The sequence below is a fragment of the Miniopterus schreibersii genome (genome assembly GCF_964146895.1).
Source record: "Miniopterus schreibersii genome assembly, chromosome: 12".
Classification (NCBI taxonomy): domain Eukaryota; kingdom Metazoa; phylum Chordata; class Mammalia; order Chiroptera; family Miniopteridae; genus Miniopterus; species Miniopterus schreibersii.
In genome coordinates, this window is record NC_138112.1 from 27,516,781 (window position 1) to 27,537,260 (window position 20,480).

At 37.7% G+C, this 20,480-nt stretch overlaps 1 protein-coding gene across 4 annotated transcripts in view; it reads left to right on the forward strand.

The window, feature by feature from the left end:
* DLG2 (discs large MAGUK scaffold protein 2) overlaps window positions 1–20,480 on the forward strand; it is a 1,618,243-nt gene that overhangs the window by 280,709 nt on the left and 1,317,054 nt on the right. For all 4 annotated transcript variants that reach the window (XM_081155084.1, XM_081155073.1, XM_081155097.1 and 1 more), the window contains one exon: window positions 17,431–17,505. In XM_081155084.1, coding sequence (XP_081011210.1) covers window positions 17,431–17,505 — 75 coding nt within the window. The remainder of the gene's footprint in view (window positions 1–17,430; window positions 17,506–20,480) is intronic.

The window sequence follows — 20,480 nt, forward strand, 5'->3', positions numbered from 1 at the left end:
TTTTAAAAGCTAAGTGGGAAATTGTATTTCCTTACGTAATCTAGGAAAGGAATAGTTTCTTAAGCATATTTTACTCTCCCTGAGGTGTTACATTTGGTGTTACTTTTCTTGAGAGAATGCTATCAAATCTGACCTACATGTATTTCATAATTATTTATTTCAAAATTATGATAATTGCAGATACCATGAAACATAATTAGCACTTTAAAAATAAATTATAGGATGTTATTAAGCAGAACTATAAATTGGAAGTCAGTTGCATCAAACAAGTTAAATCAACACTGAAATGTAAGTTCCCTCAATTTGGAAAACACTATCTAATTTTTAAAATGTCATGTGCTTTATATCCACTTATGAGAATATTAATTATCACAGATATGAAGGTAAGACATATTAATCTGCTTTAAATGCTGTATTAGAGATAATTGTCATTATTTCCAGTATTTTGATTTATCATATAGATTATACAATTCAACAGAACAAATGTATGATATTTCATGAAAATTCTGATGTAATTATGTTCATGAATATTTCTAGGGTGGCATATCTATCATCTTTCTAGGACAAACATACCTACAACAAAGCTGTATTACAGCGTTTAAATGGGAAATAATGCATGATTGATTTAGCAGCTGCACGTAGGTGAGACGTCCTGGAGGACTTCAGAGTGCAGACCCTGCCCACCTCACGCAGCACCACTGATCATCTTTTCCCAAGTGCACTTGGGATGCCCTTGCTCCGCTTTCCTGGGACTCTGACCCAAAACTTGCCAACAGTGTGCAAATTTTAATTCTATCTCAGTTTAACCCCCATTTCTCGCTCCTTCAGCAATGAGTCCACCTTCTAGCAGTTCTGGCTGAGACACTGTCTTTGCCTTGTTTTATGTGAGACTGGGACAGCCCACTGCCCTGACCTGTCCTGGGCTCCACCTCCTCCGTGGCACATCTCAGCTTCGCAGCTGGCCACCAGCCATCAGAGTTTGCAGTGGCAGGAAACACACATACTTTCGCTGGTCTCTTCTCCTCTTCCTGTCTTGTCATGAGAGGCACTTGCTGTTCCCTTGGGTCCTTCTATGGTCTCCTGTACCTGCTCCTCTCACTCCTTTCTGTTACACATGCTGTAGAAATAAATTTCTCCTCATATTTTTGCTCCACATGCTTAAGAATGAATGTTAGAAGATTAATGAGGGATTATAACAAATGGAGAGAAAGCATTGCCTAATGGCTATACAAAAGCATCTGTTAGACATAACAAAGAAGTATTTTTATTTTTATTTTTTCTGCATTTAAAAGGAAGGAAATGTGGCAGATTTTTATAAGAATCTTACCCCCCGATGAAATAATCCTACTTTAGATCTCACCTGTAAGTCTGAGATTGCTTAAGGTCTTAAGGGCTTCAGGGTGGTCTGACTGATTTGCAGAACCCTTTAGATTTGTGTAAGATTTTTTTTTTTTTAGGCTAGGAAGCCATCAGAGCCACCACATGCACAGAGTTTCTGCCACATGGGTCTCAAGGTCTTTGCAGATGTTCAGACAATTCACTTTCATCAGAAGACTAAGTCATCTCTTTTATATGAATCTATCCAGTTTTAATTTTAATTCTTTTGTCACAGATGCCACTACTGAGAAAGAGAAATAACATGACTTAGTGTGAAGAGCAGGACTCTAGAGGAGCAATTTTCAACCTTTTTCACCTCATGGCACACATAAACTAATTACTAAAATTACTATATTATATTTTTTGCCAATCTGACAAAAAACAGGTATAATTTTGGTTGATTCACACACACACACAATAAATAAATAATAATAGTAATTACCTACCCTTTTTGCTCCCAAGTGACCTTAAAAAAAATCTGGTGCCTATATTTGTATATAAGGATTTCTGGTACCAAGAATTAACCAATCAGGCACAACTTTATTATGAGATGCAGACAATAAGATGCCACTCTATTATATGACCTATACATTTATGGTTCAAAACAGGGCATTCACACCAGAGACCTATTTTGTGTTGGCTGTTGTCATTTTTTTACTTGACAATCTAAGGGAAAAGAGATCAGTGCCCCTGACTAAATATTCAGGTGTTGCATGTTTTAAAAAAAATCTTTGGGCACACTGGTTGAAAATCCCTGCTCTAGACCAAGACTTGGATTTTACTTGTTCTGACATTTACTGGGTTTAGGACTTGAATACATTATTTAACCTCCCTGAGCCCTGATTTTCCAAGCTGTGCAAAGGATACGATGTTACCTATGTGTAAGTGGTAAAGTATAGAAAGTATGTAGCACAATTCCTGGCATAGGCAAGGAATTGGAAAGAGTTCAGTATTAGATAACTTATTGAGCAACTCACAATTTATATCTTTAGTCCTTTCCCTGTTTGGTTGTGGTCACTTAGGAAAATTAGGTCATCGCAGTAATATTGGTTAGACACAACTGAGTAATGTAACACCTTTTATAGAGTGGACATTTCTTAAATATGTTTTGAATCCTTGAAAGATTATCCCAATAATTTTGGTAACTAAAATACAAGGGAAATAATGTTAGCCTCTGTGAAGGCAGAGACAGGCTGTGAGATAATTGGCAATAGGACAGCAGTTCTGGACAGCAGGCAGGATATTTTGGGCTAAATTTAATAGAATGCAAGCAGTCAGTAGAAATTTTCTTTGGCTGTGTAGGACTTCTTAAGTATCATGTGTAATAACATATGGGATTTGATACCAGAACAGAAGAAATGTGGAACTGTGAAAAATCAAAGTAAATCTGTACTTTGTGACTTTGGGCACCAAAAGGCATCTGAGCATCAGTGTCCTTGTCAGTAAAATGAGTGTATGTCATTGCATCTCTGAGGGTCTTCTTATTCTATCTCTTACCTAGAAATATTCTAACATATACTATCTCTGCAAATAAAATTACTCATGTATACTAAGTATCTTAAAAAGTAGTAGTCTGTGAATCCAACATTGATATCATTTCAGATGTTCCATTAACCAGACATATGAACATTAAAAAATAGATTTAAAAAATAATCTACAAAGACAACTGCAATATAACAAGTTACTGCTGTAATTTTTCAATTAAGACATGATGGTACTATTAATTTTAATATGTTTAATAGGTTATTATGCGTAATAAAATTCAAACAGCAAAATGAAAGTGGACCAGGCAGCATGAAAGAAACTTTTATTGATGTTCTTAATACTGCATCTGTTCTGTAAATAAGATATCACTCTTTGCCTCCATCAATCCATCTTTTACAAGAATTAAAATCTCTTAGAATTTGTAAAGGGCAATAAATTTTTTTTTCTGGGCATTTAAAATATATTTTTATCAAGGCGAGTAAGTATTGTGTTATTTTTTATGAGCTTAATAGAAAAAAAGTGGCATGTATTACTTATAGAAATGGACTCATCATAGAAATATGGTGGTCTAAAATAATTTTTATTTTCTACCAGAACTTTATGTAGGGAAAGTGAAACAGATCACCAAGGCAACACATGGCTTACCTGAGACGCCCTGTCTTCATAGACAAAGCTATTTATTCATGCAGGTGCACAGTTGCATCTGCTCTTGTGGTAGAAGCAGCACATCCTTTCATTCATGTCTTTCATCTAACAAGTACTTACTGCATGTTTAACATGGGCCTGACATGGAGGTACAATGAACAATCTGTTCTCTTGGAACTTTTAGTTTAATGGAGAAAACAGCCAATTATAGAAATAACAGTGACGCATGATAAGGGAGTGAATATAGGGTGCTATGGAAATGAACACAGGGATACCTGAAGAATCTGATGGGCTTGGTTGCAGGGTAGGCAGGGGTTTATCGTCCAGGAAAGGTGTTCTGACGAAGGAACAATTCAGCTGATATGCAGAATGGAAGGCACAGTGAGGGACATGATAGACAGATAGATAATAGACAGATGATAAGATAGATAGATGATAGATGATGATAGATAGATGATAGATAGATAATGATAGATAGATAGATGATGATAGATAGATGATAAGATAGATAGATGATAGATAATGATAGATAGATGATAGATGATAGCTAGATATAGATAGATAGATGATAGATAGATAGATAGATAGATAGATGATAGATAGATAGATAGATAGATAGATAGATAGATAGATAGATAGATAGATAATAGATAGATAGGTAGGTAGGTAGGTGATAGATAGAGAAGAGAGAGGAGAGAGGAGAGAGAATGGGACATAAGGTGTCCAAGGTGAGTAGCAAGATACAAAGGATGCAAAGATGGTTAAGAGCCTAGTCATAAATATCAAGAAGTTGAGATATTAAAGGAAATAAGTTTTCTCCTCCATCATTAACACTAGTTCCAAACCCCAACACTGGCCCTTGACTTCTTACCCGTTTTGTTTCTCTGATTCGAGCTCTCTCTTTCTGTTTTCTGCCATGTTGCCCCTTTGCCCATTCTCATGCCTATTCAATAAAATATAGTGGTTTTATATTTTTCTTGCTGAACTGTAGTTTTCACTTCTGTAAAATGGTATCTATCTCACAAGTGTTTTTAAAAAATTTATCTTTATTGTTGAAAGTATTTCAGATGTCCCTCTTTTTCCCCCCATTGACCCCCCTCCACCCCATTTCTGCCCCCCAGGCCTTCATAGCACTGTTGTCTGTGGCCATGAGTTATGCATGTATGCATATAAGTGCTTTGGTTAATCTCCTCCCACCACCCGCCCCCTGCTTGCCTCTGAGATTCTTCAATCTCTTCCATGCTTCCATGTCTTTGCATCTATTTTGTTTGTCAGTTTATTTTTTTCATTAGATTCCACACATAAGTGAGATCATGTGATACTTTCTCTGATTGGCTTATCTTGCTTAGCATAATATCATAATACTCTCCAGGTCCCTCCCTGTTGTCTCAAAGAGTGAGAGATCCTTCCTCTTTACAGCTGCATAGTATTGGATGGCGTAAATGTCCCACAGCTTTTTTATCCACCCATCTACTGATGGGCATTTGGGCTGTTTCCAGATCGTAGTTATTGTAAATTACGCTGCTATGAACATTGGGGTGCATATATTCTTTCTGATTGGTGTTTCGGGTTTCGTAGGATACATTCCTAGAAGTGGGATCACTGGGTTAATTTTCTGAGGAACCTCCATACTGCTTTGCATAGTGGCTGCCCCAGTCTGCATTGCCACCAGCAGTGTACTAGGGCTCCCCTTTCTCCACCCTCGGCAGCACTTGTAGTTCGTTGACTTATTGATAGTAGCCATTCTGACAGGTGTGAAGTGGTACCTTGTTGTGGTTTTAATTTGCATCTCTCTGATGATTAGTGACGTTGAGCATTTTTTCATGTCTCTTGGCCATCTGTATGTCCTCTTTGGACAAGTGTCTGTTCAGGTTCTTTGCCCATTTTTCAATTGGATTGTTTGCCTTCCTTTTGTTTAGTTGAATGAAATTTGGATTCAGTGAGATAAGACATATAAAGTACTTGGTATATTACTTTGTAGTGGTAGGTGTGCTGTTTTCCACCGTGGCCCACAGTCTCCTTACTGTCTTATCTTTCCTTGGTGTTCTTTTCATTAAGCCCCCAGCTCCATTCTCTGTTTTGTGGACCCGAATCACTGAAAATTAGGGTAGACTTGTAGTTTTTTAGACACATATCCATTCACTGTAAAAGTAAACTTTTACAAATGAAATAGAATTTTATTACATGAGTCATACTAGTCATCTGTTAATACATCTGTAGTAAATAGTCTTTCCTGCCAAACCTCATTACCAGGATTTTATTCACAACATTAGCCCTTTTCAACACTATGAGTAAAAGCCACATGCTCGGTAAAGAGCTATGGGTTTGAGTTTGAGAGAATTGGCCTTTCTAAGACCTTTAGCTAAATCTTATTTCATGAGACAAATGTGGGTTTGCAAAGGAAACAAGTACAAATCAAATTTTGCAAATCAAATAATATTGAAACACATTTATTGTGCTCAAAATTTAAATAATCACATAACTCTTTTTATAAAGTACAAAAGAATTCATCACTCCCTTTATTATTTAACCATTATTTCATCTGAATGTTTGCAGATAAGATTTTCTTAGAGCAAATTATCTGTGATTACATCTGCCTGAGAGACTTTTCTCATGGCTTGTATGTATGTTTCACCAAAGGCAATTTGGCGACGTGCACTGGACCAAGGTTCAGAAAATAAAGTTATAGACTTAGGTTTGCCATTATATTATAAATCTTAGTTAATTCAGTTTACTCTCCCTGAGCCTTATTTTCTCAAGTCTGAAATGGGGATAATAATACTGGTTTATCACTACTTCCTTCGCGGGATTATTGTACAGAATCAAATTAGTTTATGTATTTAAAAACTATAAAATACTGTATCCATGAAAGAGATGACTCTAATTATTGAAAGGAGGACATTTTAGACTAAACAGGGCTCCTTTATTACCATTAGCATTGCTGTGTGGTGGAGAACATGAGAGCTGTATCCACATGTGTGTTAGAACTAATTTTATGCAAATAACAGTGATCCAGGCAGACTGGCAAGAGATGTCTGAGGTCCCTCAGAGAATCAAGTATTGGGCAGTCGGACAGCAGTTGGCATCCATCACTGAATTTGGCTCAGAGTGGCAATGTAGCCAGTGTTGGAAAGCACAGCCTTTGGAGATTCTTGCTGGCATCCTAGCTCTGCCAGTTATTAGTTCTGTTGTTTGGGCCAAATTAATCAACCTAAATCTGGGTTTCCTTATTTATAAAATGAAGTCATAATGAGCACTTCAAAGGGTGGTTGGGAGGATTGAGTGTAGTGTTCATTATCCCCACAGATATTTACTGAGTGCATGCTATGTACCGGGAGTAAGCAGTGGAGATACAACAGTGGATACACTGGACGAAGTCCCTGCCCTCGTAGAACGTACATCACGGAGTGAGGAGGTTGGCCTTTAGTAGGCAAACAAATAGTAAACATAACTTAAATATCCATAACTGCTATAATTTCAAAAGCAGATAAGTGGAACATGGAAGGGTGAATGAGTTTAAAAAGAGACAGGACCAGTTTTGTGAAGATCTCGGGGAAGATCATTCCAGACAAAGGAACAGCTAGTCCAAACAATGCATAGTGACTGCACATGATATACAGGGTAGCGGCCGTGCGTGGTCACTAAGTCATCTCGGATGTTCTTTTATGTTCCTCATCTTTCTTTTCCTCTTCCTCTTTTTTGGGGAATGTGGCACTTAAGGGTAAACTTCATAGTAGTGTCATTGATTCAATTAGCCAGTTAGCACTCGAGTGGCAGATTTTTATTGTGTAGTGACGGTGCTGTGGATTTTCTCTCTTTTAGTGAATGTTCCCCAGTTTTATAGGTATTTACTGGTGAGAGAAAGAAACAAAATATTTCAGCCTTTCTTCCAATGTGCATTCAAAATTAGTCCCAGATTTGAAATCTTATGAAAATAACCCTTCCCCCAAACACCTGCTATTCTCATAGTCCTACCAATGCATACGCATTTCTTTGTATCTAAGTAATTTGGTTCTTGAACCAGCCTTTCAGGGGACAACAGCTTTCCTGAAAAATTGGTTTGACAGTACATGAATAAATTGTTAGAATTTAGAATTCTTTTCACCCATGAAGTAACCGTAAGTAAAAAGTTCCAGGAAAACGTCCGCTTTCTGGAGTCCTCCGAGCATAAATCATTCTCTGCCCATTGGATCGTGTCTCAGTTGTTATGGTAGATAAATGAGAGTTGATCTTGATTCTTATTTTCCCCTAAATCCTAGTCCTTTCCAGTTCCTATTCATTCTTCTTACCTTTCCCATCCTCCCACCTCTATACATTTTCCGTGCAGCTAACTGGGATGGGACCTCCCCTTAAAAATATACTCACACATATATGTATGTGTATATGCATGTATGTATGTATGCATATATACACACACGTGTGTGTGTGTGTGTGTGTGTGTGTGTGTGTGCGTAACTTGTATGTATGTTGCAATTCTGGTTAAAACCCTTCAGCGGTTCCCTGTCCCTGACTATTATTATTCAAAGTGTGGGCTGTTGACCCTCTGCAATGACATCCCTCCAGAGCTTGTTAGAAATGCAGAATCTCAACCCCATGCTGCAACTACTGAGTCAGAACCTGCATTTTAGCAAGTCCCTAGTTGCCTTGTACCACTAGCTGATTTTGCACTCTGAAGGTTTGAGAAGCACTGGTCTGCAGGATGAAATTTGGGTGGCTTAACCTCACATACATGGCCCTGTACATTCTGGACCTTGTTTAACTTTCCTATCTCAGATCCCACCACTGTTCGTGCCTTAGCTTGAACTATACCTAATTATATTTGTTTCCCAAAATAATCTGAATTCCTTTCTCCCGTTTCTATGTACCTGTTTTTTCTTTAGGCCTGGAATGCCTCTCAACTTTTCAGCATGACACTTGCCTGATAAGCTTCTTCTTAACCTTTAAGACTCAGCTCAAATTCAGAATTCTCTGCAAATTCCTTACTTGATACCGTCCTACTGGACTGAGCCAGCCATTCTCCATGTCCTCAGTACAATGTATCTGCGTAATAGCTGTAATCTAGTGGTGCCATTGGTTTTTAAACTTGCCTCTCTCTTGCTAGAATGTGAACTTCTTGAAGACAGGGATGGGGAGCGAGAAGTTCTTAGTCATATTTATAGCTAATATGGTGTACCATAAATATTCATTGAATCTTTCACTTAACAGATGTTTGATAGATGTTGCATTGCTAATAGTTAATGAATGAGTGGATGAAATGCTTTCTTCCTGCAACTTATATACATACACATTCACACACCTGTATAGGGCTATTTAGTGTATTTTTTCTATAAAAACATTAAAACTTTCCTGAAAGCTATACAATAGAAAATTCAAAAATGACTGTATGGTCCTAAATTATTAGGTCATTAAAGAATTGAAGAAATAATAGAGTTTTGTTGTTGTTGTTGATTTTCCCAAAGCAGGATACATTGTTTTGCACTCAGCTTTCAGAATACAAACTTGCCTAGGAGGGGAATATGAGTGCACAGCAATTCCACTATGATTTTTTCTTACCTTGCTTGGTTTTACCCCAAGTAATCCCCAAAAGGAACTTAAAAAAACTTTAATAATGATTATTACTCAGAATTTGCTCAACTAAGCTTAGATGACACCAGCACTTTGCAAAAGGGCCCTTGAATGGATGTTATGCTATTCTGTGGTTAAGGTCTGAGTTAAAATTTTTAGGTACTTTCAAATATTTCCTTAAAATTATTCTAGAACCCCAGAAAGAAATGCCTCAGTATAATAAAATGTACCACTTTCCCTAGCAGCAATGTAGTCAGCAATAGAGATTCTCCCTAAAGACTACTTAAACTCATTTCAAAAAAAGAATATCCAAAAATCAGATTTTAAGATACTAATCATACCATTTACCATCCACCTCAGCAGGAATTTGGTTGTTGCATGAAACACAGTTCAAGAAGGGTTAATTTTGAAAAACTACGTCTCCTATATTTTACGTTTTTATAAAGAGATAGACAATTTGTCATGCTGTATTTATGGTATTCCATAATACGTATATTATTCATTTTCAAGTAAAGTTCTGATTAGAAAATGTAAAGAGAAGTTCTAGATATTCTTGCTGATAAAAGCATTTGAAAATTATTTGCAAAAGTCACCCTAAATAAAAACATATATTTGTAGCAAAATAAGTTCTCCCTCCCTGGTGTTTGTTATGAATCTCCTAGGATTGCAAGCTATAGTGCTTTCTTACTAGTCCTTTAAAATAAAACTGTCCTGAATTAATACACATGTAATTTACTTGGCAATCTGAAGTTCTGTTTAAATCGAGGACAGGTTTAATTGGTAGTTTTCCTGGCTGACTGCTTTGCTTGGCTATGGCCCCTGATCTACAAAAGCCTGTATGTTCTTTCATTGATTAACATTTGTTCAAAAATGTATATTCATAGGTTTCAGGAAGATAAGGCACAAAGGAAAATAGTATCAATTGACCCCCTTTCTTAAGAGTTATGTTTTGTCAGAATTTTAAATATGTGAGAAAAAGCTCAGAGAACTGTGTACATTTAAATGGATGGAATTTCATGTGTGATTTTCAGAAAATACTGTCTAACATATATTCATTTTTGAAACTGAAGGAGATTATATGAACAGATTGATATGAATTGCATGTATAAGAGGTTGTAATTATGTCTTATCAAGAGCTCAAGTTTTAAAATCCTTTATTCTTTGGAAATATGGTAATTGTCTCCTTTCCCATGTAGTTAATTATAATTTTCAGGAAGAATTAAGTTGGCTAAAACTCTTCACTGTTTTTTTTTTTTTCTTTGTCTGGATGGTAGCAGTGAGAATAGAAATGAATTGCTTTGATCTTGTTTCTGAATGGCATTTCTTTCCTCAAAGGATGGACATTATTTTGAGGACCTGAAATTTTAGATCTTTCTCAGTAACTATTAATTCAAGAGAGTTATCTTTTTACAGATGAATGTAAAAGTGTGTCAGGAAGAAAAATATAACTTTTTTTAGAAATCACAGCTTTGTTTCCATAAGAGTTTGTAGTTTATGATATAATAGATGAGGCCTGCCAGTGAAGAATATAATTGACTGCAGTAGTAGAAAATGTCCGGAGTTTCTTTCTTGTAAGGAGAAAGGTACAAGTGTAGTCCGTTCCTCTTGTCTCATCTTGTTATCTTTGCAGGATGCAGTGACGGCATGCAAATATTAATGGCATGTAAAGTATTTTACAAGACTCTCTTTAAATCTTGTATTAAATCTTGGCTTAAATTACTCTATTGTATCTAACTCTGCATAGTAATCATTCAACTATGGAGATTTCTAGAGCTTCAGGGACTATTGGAACATGCTTCCACAAAATGCTAAAATACTATAATATATTTCTTAAAAATATTTACAGACCTGTGATTTCGAGTATGTGATCGCAGATTGCAGAGTCAATCTGGCTCCCAAATTTAGTCCACTTAAACCTGCTGCAGTATTTCAGACGTTCTTTCCAACTTAGATTTAAAACTTAGATTAAAAATTCTGATGTTTGCTAAGCACTTTCTTGTGCTTTTTTCTCAATTAATTTTCATAGTGATCTTGTGAGTAAATAGTATTTTATACTCAGAGGTGAGAAAATAGGCTTAGAGGAGTTAAGTTGCATAGGAGAAAAATCCCTGATTAATAAGATAAGTATTAATATTTATATATCATAAATATATTTATTTTACAAATACTAGAGTCTGTACTGGCCCCTGGACAAAATATATTACATGTATAATCTTATATAATCCTTATAATAATTTTTTAAACTAGGTGTTAGTCTCTTCATTTTATAGATGAGAAAACCTAAACTCACAGGGAATAAGAAACTCACCTAAGGCCACAGATTTAGAAGGTGTAAAAGCTGGCATTCTAACCCAGGTCCAGTGGTATCCTCATGATATTAAACATTCCCCTCCACCACCTTTCAGGGTTAATGTAATCGTAGAATGAACAAACAGCACATGTCAAGTGCCTGGCATCTGATAGGTGCTCAATAAATATTATTCCATTATACACCTAGGAAATGCTTTCTGAATCCAAGTCCTGGGGCCCTCTTTCTTCTCCATTGATACCATGAAATGTCAAGTTACAACAGTGGCTCTTATGTATACTAAATCTTTAAATGTGGCCAGACTGAGAATTCAGAGTCTATATCCCTCACCATAGTTAATTAATCCAGGTCACCAGATGGTTAGAATATTTTTTTTTGGACATCCACTTCTGCATCAGTTAGCCACAGATCGCACCTCTGCTAACCTGGGCAAATGCGTACCTGGAATCACGAGAGATTCTGGAAAGCATGAGCACGGCTTAGCACCACCACGGCGGCCCACTGAGAAACTCATTCTCAACATCCCATGGAGAATGGGTCAGCAACATTTTCTTTATTTACAGAGGAGGCAAATGCATTTCTCCTCAGCATGGCTTCAGTCTTAGTAGGGATTTCCTTATAAACAAATTGCGCCAACCTATTTTAAACAACTTTGAAACCTAAGAAAATAAAAGGAAGCAAGTAGGAAGATAAGCCCAGGAAGGGATGAAGTGTTGTATATTGAGAAATTATGACGAATTATACCCAAAATTGAATGAAAAAGGTTAACACTAATCATAAATATGTTTTGCATCTGCAGTTGATACATTGAACAGGCAGGACTCATGGGATCTCAAAATAGAAGCCGCTTTATTTGGGGCTCCCCACTGTTTGCTTGAAGCTTCTTAGTGTCAGTAATCCCTACCCCGCTCTCTATGTTAAAAACTCGAGCAGTCCCGTGACTTCCCATGAATTTCTAGTCATTTGTAGGGGGTTAAAAGTCCTACAATTACTCCAAATCATAAATACAATCTCAATTCAGTAATTAAAATTTTTCGGCACCAAATATTAATCAAAACTCCGAACACTTTTCCAGATGAAAGACACCCTCTTCCCTACTACGTGATATGCAGATGGGACATCTGCTTTGGGGAAAGGGGATGCTGGAGGCTTCTCTTTTCTCCTTTCCCATTCTCTAGTTGGTTATTGGAGCATGAGACAGGCGTACAAAATGGGGAGCAGAAACTTCTTATCAGACTGGGATTCTTATATTTTTTGCTTTCTGAGCCTGACATATAATAATAATAATGATAACAACGACAAAAAAACTACAAAGAAAATAGCTGACACATAGTGCTGGTTATTTATAGAAATAGTTCTAAGTGCTTTATTTGTATTGATTTCTTTAATCTTCATAACTGAGGCAAAGAGAGGTTAAGCAATTCTCCCAGGGTCACCTAGCAGGTAAATAAATGGTGGATGTGGGATGTTAACCTAAGCAGTCTGGCTCCAGGCTCTTTCTCCCACAGGCACATCTTAGAGAGTTTCCCTTTCTGGGCCTCTCTGATTAAATCCTAGGATGTGATGATGCATTTCTTCAGCCCCAGGTTTTGCAGCAGCCCATGCCACACAGAACATTGTCTTTGTGGGCATAACTAGGCTTCAGGTTGGAGCCTTCACAAATTCTGAAAGTGCAGCCTGGCCCAGATGAAGCCACCTCTCCTGAAATGATTGATAACCACCCATTTTCCATGTTATCTCACTCATTACACTTTTCAGGGGGGAGTGAGAACCCAGTATACTGGCTTCCCAAGTCCAGGAGCTACATCAAGCTCCAGGTATATGCCTTTGAAGCCTCTTTTAGGTGAAAAGTGAGAGCCTCCTGCATCCCCTCACCAAGTAAATCCCTCCCCTTTGTAAATCTCCACCCACCCAGCCCTTGTATACCCTCATTAGAGATAAGGGTTCAGAGGCCTGAAAGCGGTTCTTGGTAATTTCCTTTGAAAATTATAGTATCTCCTTTGGAATTTTATTTTTATCATATCTTGATGTCTTAGGACTTCCAATGTGTTGTCTTGTGCATATATTTCTACCTATATTGTACTTTTGCAACTGGAAAAATTTGATTTCCTTCTTCTCTTTAATAACTTACTCTGAAATTATACATCTTTATGGCAATTAAGGCAATTAATTGGAAAAAACCTTTATTTGCCCAAATAAAATTATTTATACACACATGTATGCACAATCATATATGTATGTGTACATATACACATATTATATGTCTGTGTATATATACATTATATATCTAATCTACATATCTATGCAACTGATGATTTGTAGGCATCCTGGGAGGTTTTTTTCAAATATTTTGAAAATTCCCTTAACTCGATTTACTGGAACATATTTTGGACCAGAAGTCAGAAAATGTATTTTCTAATAATTTTGATAATAAGAGTTAAGTCATAATTATGTTAATGTTTATAATAATTAATACTTAAATTGCAATACTTCATTACATTTACAAAGTACTTTACAGTTCACAGTTGGTTTGCACACACATTATTATGTGCTATTTTAGTTCTGCCAAGCAAAAAGCCACTCATTCTTGCCCCTTGTGCATCAAGTTTTAACCTTTTTAATTTCTGTTTCTTCATCTGTAAAATACCTGGGAGTTTCAGAAAAGATGAGACAGACGCCTTAAGTGCTTTTCCAAAGACTAAACTCAGAAGAGCCTCTTGTATTTTTTGTAGGATCAGGTCTAGATTCCTCCAGGTCCACTCCTTGGTAGGATTCATTTGTTCCATATGCTGCACTTTTTTCTGTCCAGGCATTGTGAAATACAGATAAATGAGGGGAAAGGCTGAGGTCAGCTTTTGGTGTAGTATAGAATCATTCTTTCCCTTCAGTCGTAGGGTTCCAAGGCCCAGAACCGAGGGGTTTCCTAATCATGTCCAAGAATACCTTGACTCATCCTTTCCCCTCCTGAAAGCTTTTCTGGAAACCTGAAGTGTCTCCTCTAAAAAGCCCCTCCTGATTTAGCCAGGCAGAGTTCAACATTCTTGCCTTTGGCTGGCCCTTAAGGGAATTCTAGTGTTCCGTCTTGATTTTTGGCTTAAGAATTAAATGAAAGGTAGACTTGAGAGTCAACTGGAGGGAACATCTCTTTGGAGGAGGAAACATATTAAATTCTTGGGGAGGAATATGAAGTTTGGCAAAGGTCTCTGGGTGTATTTGAAACTTTCTTTCTCACACTGAATTGTGGATCTAATAAAACCCTCTCATTTTACACATGAGAAAAGTGAGGTTTTAAGTGTTAAAGTAACTTTCCCAAAATTTCACCAACAGATTAATGGGAATGCTCTACTGAAATTCAAAATCCTAACTTCTATTCCAATCTGATATTTTTTCTAGTCACACACTATGGATTAAAAAATAAGTTGTGTTCACAGGGCGTCTGTCTTCAGTAGGCCTTTTTATGTGTCTGTCCCTATGTAATCATATTGTTAATCTGCTTGGTCAAAACACTCTTGGGAAGGCCTTAGGATCCAAAACTCAGGTAATAATGGAGCAAGAGACAGAGATGCACATAGATTTTCATCTTTCTTCACTCCGTGCTTTGCATTCATAGAAGTCCAAACACTCCTTATTTATGGCCCCATCACATTTTGTGAGCACTTATATTCCTCTACCCAAGCACAGCTCACTTATTTATTGAATTTTGCCTCTTTACTATAGGCTTCATAAAGATATCCACTATGTAGATATAAAACAAGCTTATTATTACTACTATTAAAATAACAATTATGAATTATTACAAAGGAGACATTCATTTTTTTAAAATCCTCACCCGAGGATATTTATTTTCATTGATTTTTAGAGAGAGAGGAAGGGAGAGAGAGAGAGAGAAAAAACCCCACATTATGTGAGAGAGAAACATTGGTTGGCTGCCTCCCATAGGCACCCCTACTGGTGATCAAACCCACAACCTAGGTATGTGCTCTGATTGGAAATCGAACCTGCAACCCTTTGGTGTAGGACCACGCTCCAACTAACTGAGCTACCCATCCAGGGCAAAGGAGACATTCTTCACTGTTAACATTGTTTGGTATAAATTCTTATATTTAGAAATAATAATAAATAGAATTTTAATGATAATATCAAATTCAAAAGGCTTAACCTGACATGTAGATAAATTATAGTTATTTATCAGACTTAAGCCTCAGAAAAGGAAAATAAAATTGTCCTGTTACTTTGTATGTTCTCACTGGCATCATCCTTGCAAAGTGTGAAAGTGATCTGAGTTGAATCCATATCTACCACCTAACAACCCTTCTGTGAATTAGACGGCATACACTGTTTACAGATGTGATCACCGAGACCCGGGCTGTTTCATAACATCAAGCACATGCTTGAGCTTAGCTTGAAATTGTGGTCATCCGACACCAGTCCAGTGCACCTCATGTACCCTGTTGGAACTGTATGTTATATTTTGATTTAAACAAGAAAACTGAACTTAGAGATTGATGATCTAAGTGCATTTTTATGGTAACTTTGTCAATAATCACTCAAACAGCACTTCAGAGGTTAGTGATGCCTTAATAATAGATCAGCTAAATAAAGGTTACTCTAAAAAGCTTATAAATCACACAAAAGAATTCTTAGCACAAGTACTGAATTCAGTGTTTTGTTCCAGTTATGTCAGAAATGTTAGGCTCATTGATACTATGGAGTCATATTAGTTGATGACACATCTTAAACCCGATTAAACAGATAGAAAATGAAAAATACCAGAGGCGGCCTCTTATAGAAGGAGCATGGGTGGGCAGCAGGGGCAGCCAGGTGCTTGCTACAACCCCAGCCATGCTCCTTTCTTGTAGAGTATCTTTTAGGCAAGTTGCTTACCCTTTCTGAGCCTCAGTTTTCTCTCCTATAGAATGGGCACAATAATACTTATATCCATATTTGTTGTGGCAACTAGTGATAATGTGTCCAGAACAATCTCCAGAATATTTAAGTAGCTCAATAAAACACAACTGTGGTTTCCATTGTTATTATTAACACTGTTATTAGTACATCTATATTACAATTGAATGCATAATAAAATAAAGATAAGAAAGATTTTTTATTAGAATCACCTTCTCCCCTTTTAGCACTAATGAGTTCTTGTTATTACAGGGAAGGAGCAGCATCGCTAGTTAAAAGGAAGCACTTCCTTCTTTCTAAAAGGCCAATTACAGTAAATTTATAGGGGTTACAGCAAAAGAAGAGGCTAGCTAGAGATAAAATTCTTGTGTAAAAACAAGTGCCTGGCAAATGGCTTAGAATGTCAAACCTCTGTGTCCCTTGTTTCATTTCTTTGCACCTCTGTTTCTGATATAACAAGAAAGAAGTCTAAGATCTGTCCCGTACAACTCTGCATGCCTGGGTTTTGTGAAATGCCCTAGAGAAAACTGGCTCACAGTCGGGAAGGGGAGACAAGTAAACAAGCATTTCTATACCCCGACTCATGAATGCACAGGCATCCAGCATGTATCTCTGTTGCCTGGGAGTCTGGAGGAGAAGAAACTAGTTCTGCCTCTGGGTTAGGAGGGTTCTCAGATGATTCCCTGTGAGGCCCCGAGAGGCCAGCTGCTGAGGAAACCTGTGTCAAAAACCTAGTTCTTAGAGTAATACAAAAAGCAAAGGATAGGCCTTGGCCGAGTGCTCAGTTGGTTAGAGCTCCGTCCCGATACAACAAGGTGGCAGGTTTGATCCCTGGTCAAGGCACATACAAGAATCAACTAGTAAGTACATGGATGGGTGGAACAGTAAATTAGTATTTCTCTCTCTCCTTTCCCTCTCTCTCAAATAAATAAATACAAATTTAAAGAAAGCAAAGGATAATTTCTTATGCCTCAATAAGAATAGAAATTATACACCTCATTTTCTGCAGCACTGTACCAAAGAATTTCTCAGTCTTCTCCTATACTTATAAATATACCAATAAACACATTGATAATATACATGTCAGCTAGTATATATTGCAGCATATAATGTAGAGAAGATAACATCTCTTTCCTTATTTGCAGCAAAACCAAGGCAAATGCCCAGCCCAGAATTGTTCTGTGGAAGCCCCTGCTTGGATGCCTGTCCACCACTGTACTGTAAGTTTGGTTATTTCATTATTCCAAGGTCAGCCAGATTGAAGTGGAATTAATTCTATATTTTGAAACAACCTTAGTGGAATGGTCTAGAACATTCTCTGAAATTCTACAGTAGAGTAAACCTTTTGAAAGGAGAGTGTGTTTTCAGAAATCTCTGTATTATAAGAAAGAAATACCTTTGCTTTGGAAGTCTATGCTTTTTTTTTTTTTTTAAGTTGGGGTAACTTGCAAAGGATTTATCTAAATGGGTTATGGATGATTTAAATTTGGAGAGTCATTAAAATGAATATGTTTGCACATATCTTTTTCTCAGTAATACTTGATTTAAATGTGTTAGGGTAAGGATGCGCTCCCTCTGTCATTGTGTTTTCGGTTTAATAGCAGTGAGTACAGGGATTTACCATTTTCAAGTCTTCCTGGTGTAATAATAGTCTCTGCATTAGTTTGAAATCTTTCATCAAAGGTTTTTCCAGTGCCTTCGAAAGAAACAGTCATTATGTCATTATTTCTGTTTCACGAATGGGATATTTAAATGCGAAGGAAGTAAGAAGAGTGAATCAATGATAAAGCTGGGGCCAGACTCCGGGACCCCTAACTCTCCTGTCACGAACTCCTTCTGCCACGCTGCGCTCCTAAGTGCACACAGAAGTGGCCCATTGGGGTCCCATTCTCCTGTTCACGCAGCGCCTGAGAGGTGACAGGGGTCTTCTGGGAGCTGTGTGCACTCTAACCCACAGCTTACCTGTCATGAGGCAAGTTCTGTGCAATGGGGACCAGAGGTTGGAAAGTTACTTTTTGGGCATTGCCCTCATTTACCAGCCTCGCCGGCAGTGTGCTGTGATCCCTGGAGCGTCTTGAACCCCTGTCTGTCTCTGAGGCGTGAGCTGCTGCGGGGTGCCAGTGGGCTAGTGCAGTGCGACTCACCTGTGTCAGAGGGCAGCAGGCCTGGGGGAGCCCGCTTTTCACTCGGATTGTGCAAGAGGAAAGGATTGCTTTTGTTTATCGGTGGAAGGAAGAAGAGGTGGGATTGCCTTTAATGAAGGAGAGATGGTGGTGTCAAGTTTTAGAGGCAGCCCTGCAGTGCGGAGGCAGCCCAGGCCTGCGGGAGACTCGGGGAGTAAAGGTGCCACGCTTTTGTGAGCAGGTGGTCAGAGGGGCCTGCGTGCTTAGGGAGTCTGCTGATGCCAGAGAAAGGATGCGTGCTCATAGTTCTATTTCTTCATCGATCATCCTGTTCACTGTATCTCTGATATGATCTCACAAGCACTGATTTATGTGTCTGTTTCTCCAAGGAGACCATGTGCTCTTCAGGGTCCTAGTATATCTCCCTCTAGGGGGATCCCCAGTCCATGACAGGAGCTCTGTCAGTGCAGGTTCAGTGAACGAATCTTCAGTCTGTTGATTTCCTTTTTGCTAAGTTTCAGTAAATTATCTCACATTTTTTGATGAAGAGGAATAATGACGCTATTTTACCCTTTCAGGGGAGTGGTTTCCATTTCTCACCTTCAAGGGTCCTTTGGTACTTTTTTCTTCACAGTGTACCATTGAATATGTGTTTGGAGGTATTTTGTTTGTGGACTAGATACATTTAGCAGTTAAACTCAGCTGTGGAAGGCACTGTGCCAAGTGCTGAAGGTACAACATTATCTTGTGTTACCATTTTATCAAACACATCCATGTGTAGCACTAATAAAAATGTCTGATTAGTGGCTGCAGTGATCACTTCAGCCCCAAATAAAAGAAGTGTGGCACTTTAGTTACTTTGTCCAGTCTTATTGCAAGCCTATCCATTGTTAGAATTTTCCTTTTGAATTATTAAAAATAATTCTTCATTATTACTTTGGCGTTGGACCCTTTAGGATCGGGGAATCCCAGGGTAGGTCTTCCTCTTGTAGGACATTAAGGGCTAAACAGATGCCTACATTTAAGACCCTTCCTGAAGATCACAAGTCAGAAATGCTGACATGAAAGTCTGATTCTCAGGTGTATGGTCAGGTGAAAGCATTAGAAACTAGGTGTTTCTTCTGGCTTCTGCCACGGAATGGGAGCTGCTGATTGCAGTTTCCCTGTGCCATTTTCTTACTAGTAATTATATCTCCAAGTGGGGCAGGCACGTTCTGGAGGAGTTGCACAACCCGTATGATTTGCTTTCTCTGAGACTAGCCCCAATCCACAGGGGAAGGTTCCCAGTGGCTGAGTTTAGGTTATGAGTCTGCCTCTGGCCTTAAGTGACTGATCCAGGGGCAGATATCTGATCCCAACTGAGCCAGTTGGATTCTTTCTCCTGGGAGTTTGAAATTTGTCTTAGAGGGATGCTAAACTTCAAATACTGAATCACATGAATGACAATAGTTTGGGAAATTTCTGTGAACCTCAGTTGTTGAGATCCCTGGAGTTGCCCTATTTCAACCTTTCTGCAGTTTTGCTTACTCAAATCTCTTTTTGGTTTTGTAAAAAGGTCACAATAATCTGCTGATAATCAATAAGTTACTTTTTTTTCTTGTTATCCAGATTTTGTTTTGTTTCATTTTGTTTGTTTGGGGGAGTTTAATAGTCTTTGATGTACTTGCAACCAAAGAGAAAAGAAAAGCCCCTTAACTAGTATCCCTAGTCAACAACATTCATGGAACTCCCACTAGGGCTGATGCAATTAGTAGTTATCTCAGATGGAAAGAAGCCCTGAGAACACTGGGATTTTAATAATTTATAATAATATATTTATTCCAAATATCTTACTATATACAATGCTTAAGTACATAAAAAATGACAAAGGAATAATTTGGTAATGACTTAATCCGCATCATAGAATGAGAAATATGTGTAGGTAGCTATATAGTTAACATAAGCATATTTATATAACAAAAAGCAACATATGATGGATAAAATAGTTATGGTGTTAAGTTCCATTTTTTCTTCTCTCAGGAAATAGAGATCTTAGCCTCATGTGGTTAAGAGAATGTCTCATCTGTCTCAAA